This window comes from Meles meles, chromosome 7 (genome assembly GCF_922984935.1).
Source record: "Meles meles chromosome 7, mMelMel3.1 paternal haplotype, whole genome shotgun sequence".
NCBI lineage: Eukaryota > Metazoa > Chordata > Mammalia > Carnivora > Mustelidae > Meles > Meles meles.
Genome location: NC_060072.1, coordinates 123,101,637 through 123,107,636, shown reverse-complemented (window position 1 = coordinate 123,107,636; position 6,000 = coordinate 123,101,637). Strand labels below are relative to the sequence as shown.

At 46.0% G+C, this 6,000-nt stretch overlaps 1 protein-coding gene across 1 annotated transcript in view; it reads left to right on the top strand.

The window, feature by feature from the left end:
- The first annotated feature begins 570 nt into the window (after window positions 1-570).
- LOC123946784 (phytanoyl-CoA dioxygenase, peroxisomal-like) overlaps window positions 571-6,000 on the top strand; it is a 28,798-nt gene continuing 23,368 nt past the window's right edge. The window contains exons 1-2 of the mRNA XM_046012527.1: window positions 571-663; window positions 4,575-4,633. Coding sequence (XP_045868483.1) covers window positions 589-663; window positions 4,575-4,633 — 134 coding nt within the window. The 5' untranslated portion in view covers window positions 571-588. The remainder of the gene's footprint in view (window positions 664-4,574; window positions 4,634-6,000) is intronic.

Here is a 6,000-nt window from a genome sequence, read left to right as displayed (position 1 = left end):
TTTAACCCACTGAGCCACCCAGGCGCCCCTAGAACTTGTAGTTCTTAAGGAAATTTAAAATAATACTAGAGTATGCAGAGCAGACACGTTTCACAGTCATTTATTTCATGTACCTTTTTTCCTTTTTCAATGAAAGCCAATATGTTTCTGATATTTCACACTGGATTCCCAACAAATTAAACGCATTTTCTGAACAGCACATTACTTATAGAGCTGAACATCTGAATTGCTACTTCAGCAGCAGAGAGACAGACAAGTGGGGTAAACTAGACTGAAGAGTTTGGAAATGTGGGTCATGTTTTGGCTCATTTCTCATTGGGCGACCTTAACTCTGTTTGTAAACCCTTCAAAACCAGTTTCCCTGCTTTGTGCAGCAGGATCTCTGTGATTGCGGAGGAGCTGGACGCGCGGACACGAAGTCAGCTCTGGACTGTGGGCCAGTGCGTGGACCGTGGAGGCCCCGTGCATCCCTGCAGAAGGCGGAATCCCCGCAGTTCCGAGCGCTGGGCCAGGCCCCTTCGGCTCTCGTCCCGCCCGCTGCCCCTAGTGAAGACTGAGGTCAGGCTGACTCGTCTCCTCCCCGGAGCCATGAACCAGTCCCACGCAGGCACCCGACTGCGCATCGTGCTGGGACACCTCAGCCAGCGCTCCGCCGGCGTCGGGGTATCCTTTGGGCTTCGCGGATCTCGGTCTGCAAGCGTGATGGCCTCCAGGGCTCATGGCACAGCCGCCCAGCGACTCTTCCCCTTCCTCCTCGCCCGCGTCCCGGTATTGGTGTCAGCTGTTCCGGCCGCCCGGTGGGGGGGAGGCAGGAGGTTCCTGGCGCCCCAAGCTCCCAGCCAGGGGGCCGGCGTGCCCGCTCGGGGGCCGCATCACAATGCCGGCCTCAGGGGCTGATGTGGCGCCACCACAGCCTCCCGGGCCCTCCTAGGGCTCCTAGGGCTCCCGCCTTGCCCCGGGGAGAGTGGAAGTTCTTCCCGAGGGCCTGCTCTCAGCTAGTGAGGCGTTTTCTGCACTTGGCCGCGCGTGATCCGACCGCCCAGAGCCCGAGGCACGCGAAGCACAGTCACAGCCGCTTGGTTTGTAAACCTGAGCGCAGGGCAGCGTGGAGCGCCACGGGCAGGCGGGCGGGAGGACCCTAAGGCAGCAGCGCGCTCTGGCGGGGGTTGGGAAGGAGGCGCGGGCCGGCACCCTCTGGCTCTTCCTTGAGGAGAGCTGTGCGTGCTGCTCCGCTGGGTGTCCGTGAACACCGCAGGAGTGGATAGATCTCTCCAGGTTGGCCTTTCGGAGTTACTCTCGGAGGCGATGTGTGCGCCATCTGTGTCGGATCCCGGAAAATGTCACTAGGGGACGCGGACATCAGATGCTTTATGAATTGTTTATTCTGCTCCGATTAAGTGTTCTCTTTCAGGGAGTATTTTGGAGGCGAGGAGGACACTGCGTGGGATTTCTCCGTAAGTGATGGGAGTAGGTTCTATGTTGCTGTGTGCAGGATCCTGACGTCCTTCCTAAAAATGATTCTACGAATGTCTCTTGTTACTTTTATTTCAATTTTACTACCAGCCACGATGTAGCAGAACCACTGGCAACCTGGAATCTGTCGCGGATCAAGGTGATTATGTAATCTCATTTGACCAGTGGAAACGCAGAAACCCAGGCCAGGAGACATTAAAACTTTTGACCAAAGACATTTAATTAACGAAACCAGTGGTTGACAAAGTGTGTTCCTAGGACCAGCAACAATAACATCCCCCAGAAACTTGTTAGACATGCGGATTCCCAGGCGCATGTGGACTCCACATACCCCGGAGTGGGGCCCAGCAATCTGTTCTCACTTGATTCTGATACATGCCCACGCTGAGAACCACCAACGCATGGGGACAGGTTAACTGGAACAAGAATGAAGGTTTCCAGGTCCAGTCTGGGACTATTATGAAAATTCTGGGGTGCCTAGGTGGCTCAGTCCCTGAGCCTTCTCTTGATTCTGGCTCAGTTTTTGATCTCAGGCTTCTGACTACAAGCCTGGCATTGCGCTCCATGCTGGGCAGTGAGCCTACTTAAGAAAATAATAGTAATTAAAAAAAAAAAAACTATTCAGATCCTGCTGGTGCTTCTCTATTAGTGTTGAGGTTAGAGCTTCTTTTTCATCTGTGTTTCCTAGAAGAGCACTATCCTATCAACCTTCTGCCATGGTGGAGATGTTTTACACCAGCACTATCCAGATCCATTGCTGAGAGCCCCATGTGGCCATTGAGCACTTGAGATATGGCTAGGGGCATTTTCCTTTTCATTCTCCTTTTTCTTTTTAAAGATTTCATTTATTTATTTGACAGACAGAGATCACAAGTAGGCAGGGAGGCAGGCAGAGAGAGAGAGAGGGGAAAGCAGGCTCTCCACGGAGCAGAGAACCCGATGCAAAGCTCTATCCCAGGGCCCCAGGATCATGACCTGAGCTGAAGGCAGAGGATTTAACCCACTGAGCCACCCAGGCGCTCCTTCATTCTCTTCAGTTTAAAGAGACAGATGAGGTCAGGGACTCTGGCATTGGACAACTCTGCCGAAACAGTCAGTGAATGCACGTGTGGTTGGGGCTTAAAAACAATCCTGGAAACCATGTAGCTGTCTCTTCCCAGCCTTATGTGGTTCTAAAGAGATGTGGGTTCTGGCATAAGGCAGTGATTCTAAAGCATAAAACACAATGCATTTTCTTTTCTTTTCTTTTTTTTTTATTTCTTTATTTTCAGCATAACAGTGTTCATTGTTTTTGTAGCACACCCAGTGCTCTCCCTATTACCCACCACCTGGTTCCTCAACCTCCCACCCCCCTGCCCCTTCAAAACCATCTGGTTGTTTTTCAGAGTCCACAGTCTCTCATGGTTCATCTCCCCCTCCAGTTTCCCTCAACTCCCTCTCCTCTCCATCTCCCCATGTCCTCCGTGTTCTTTGTTATGCTCCACAAATAAGTGAGACCATATGATACTTGACTCTCTCTGCTTGACTTATTTCGCTCAGCATAATCTCTTCCAGTCCCGTCCATGTTGCTACAAAAGTTGGGTATTCATCCTTTCTGATGGAGGCATAATACTCCATTGTGTACATGGACCACATCTTCCTTATCCATTCATCCGTTGAAGGGCATCTTGGTTCTTTCCACAGTTGGGCGACCATTCGCAAATCAATCAATGTGATAGAACAAATCAATAAGAGAAGAGAGAAGAACCACATGGTCCTCTCAATTGATGCAGAAAAAGCATTGACAAAATTCAGCATCCGTTCACAATGCATTTTCTAAGTACAGAGATGTATCGAGAAGAAACCAAATATGACCTATAATTCCAACACTCATGGACCATTATCAGTCAATGTTTTGGTGTGTTTCTTTTCTGTGCATTTACATAATTACAGCCATCCTGTAGAGATAGCTTTGTGCACCCATTTTTTCATGTTTACTAATATTATATAGTAAGGACATGAAACATTTCCACATCATTAAACAAACTCTCCAAGGAAAGCAGTCACCGCCACCAGAACCCACAATGGTAAGAAGAATTATGGACTGAAATGTTGCCTTCTGGCCACCACATCTTGCTAGTAGCTGACAAATGTCATTAACTTTTTGCCTAGGAAAACAGGATTATACTGTCCTCAGTTACATAAAGACATGATAAAGATAACATGTTTATGAGTAATGACATTCTTTTTTTTTTAAAGATTTTATTTATTTTTTGACAGACAGAGATGACAAGTAGGCAGAGAGGCAGGCAGAGAGAGAGAGGAGGAAGAAGGCTGTCTGCAGAGAGCCCGATGCGGGGCTCGATCCCAGAACCCTGGGATCATGACCTGAGCCAAAGGCAGAGGCTTTAACCCACTGAGCGACCCAGGCGCCCCTGAGTAATGCCGTTCTTACACTCACTCCTAAGCTAAAGAAACAATGAAAAAAATTGAGAAGAAGCTAAGTAAATTTTCTGTCGTTCTCTGGATAGAAAACTAGAAAGAATTTCTAGCTCTTTAAGATAGTTAAAATTATACTAAACTATGTGGATACTTTCCCTCGAGCCTACTCACTGTTTATTAAATAGAATTTTTTTTTTTTTGGAAGAGTAACAAGCCAAATGGTTTCTTGTATTTCAGAATGGATTCCCACTAAATTCAATTTCTCTTTGGAAGATCACATTTCTTCTTACTATTAGATTTGAACTTTACAATTTTTATTTGTTCGGCAGTTTAGTGGAAGGAATAGTATGTGGAAGAAACTGGTGAAAGCTATGAAGTAAAGAGTCTGGGTCGAGTCTGGCCTGAGGCATTTTCTGCTGGATGATCTTGGACCCAGTTACTGAGCCATGTGAGTCTCATTCTCCTGCTCTGGGCAGCAGGAAAGGTGATGAAGGTCTTGGGACTTCCAGCCCCTGCTCTGGGCTCTGTGAAATGAGATGATGTAAGCAACTGTGCGTACCTGTCCGCAGCTGTGTGTGCAACCCAGTCTTCCCTGACGAGAGCTAATTCAGGGCCGACTGTTGTTTCTAGAAAAGGTTGACTCGTAAATTTCATTTTATTTACCTTAATTCACTACCTAGGTAGCCCACTCCACTTCAGGGGCTGTTTCTCCTAACAGTTTCCATCCTCCACAATTCCAGTAAGTAGATCTATTGTCATTCTTAACCATACAATGTGTATAAAGCATTTCCTAGTGGTAATTAAGATATAAAATACATCTCATGCTGTCTGGTGAAAATTCATTACACGGGGGCACCTGGGTGGCTACTGGGTTAAGCATCCAACTCGATTTTTGGCTTAGGTCGTGATCTCATGGGTTGTGGGATCAGTCATGGGTCAGACTGTGCTCAGCACGAAATCTGCTTCACCCTCTCCCTCTGCTCCTGCCTCTGCCCCTGACCTCTCTCTCTCTCTATTTCCACAAAGAATAAATAAATTCTTTAAAAAATTCATTATACAAATCATGTGTTGCCAGGACAAGGTGTAATTAGAACAAGGAAAAAATTTGAAGACAACTGTAATTTTATATGTATTTTAAAGTTCAGAAAGAGGAATAATATCAGAGGTGTATAATCTGATTTTGTTCAAATTCAGACATGTTATGCCTCATTCAAGTTAGCCAATGGCTGTGGTCCTATTGCTATCTTAGCTAGTGTCTTTGGTTTATCTTAAATTACCTTTGTGAGGGAAGACATCAATCTCCATAGAGTATTCTCATAGAGCCACATTTCCAATCGAGAAGAATGGACTGGGTGATCTGAGTTTGTGCATATGCTATGTACTTACTTGAATTTTGTCCCTTTGATTTCTTCTGAGAGCATATGATTTAGACAATTTAAAGTATAAAATCTATTGAATTTGTCTCCTACCCGAACAACCATACATATTCATTATCAAACAAATTTGAAAGAGAAGAAAAGGAATTAAGAAAAATCATTCACAATTCCATTACATAAAAGTAATCACTCAAAATGTGTTTTTAAAATTTATTTCCATTTTTTTCAAGTACCCTTTTTAAGATCTTATTTATTTATTTGAGAGAGAGAGAGAGACCGCTTGAGCGTGAGAGATCTGGAACATGGGGGAGGGGCAGAGGGAAAAGCAGAAAAGTAGGGAGTCTGATGTGGGACTCGATCCCAAGACCCTGGGATCATGACCTGAGCCAAAGGCAGAGGCTCTATCAGTTGAGCCACCCAGGTACCCTGTGTCTTGGTTTTACACAAATCTAAGTGTATTTTATTATAATAAGTACTGTACATGCTATTATATGTTCTTCATTTTCTTAAAAGATTCTTTTATTTAAGAGAGAAAGTGCACACATTGCAAGTTGGGGGGGAGGCTGAGGGAGAGAATCTCAAGCAGTCTCCCCACTGAGCCCACAGACCATTTGGGGGCTCGATCTCAGACCTATGAGGTCATGACCTGAGCTGAAATCACCAGCCCATGATTAACTGACTGAGTCACCCAGGGGTCCCAAGCTCTTCATTTCTAAGGCCTGAGTCCTAT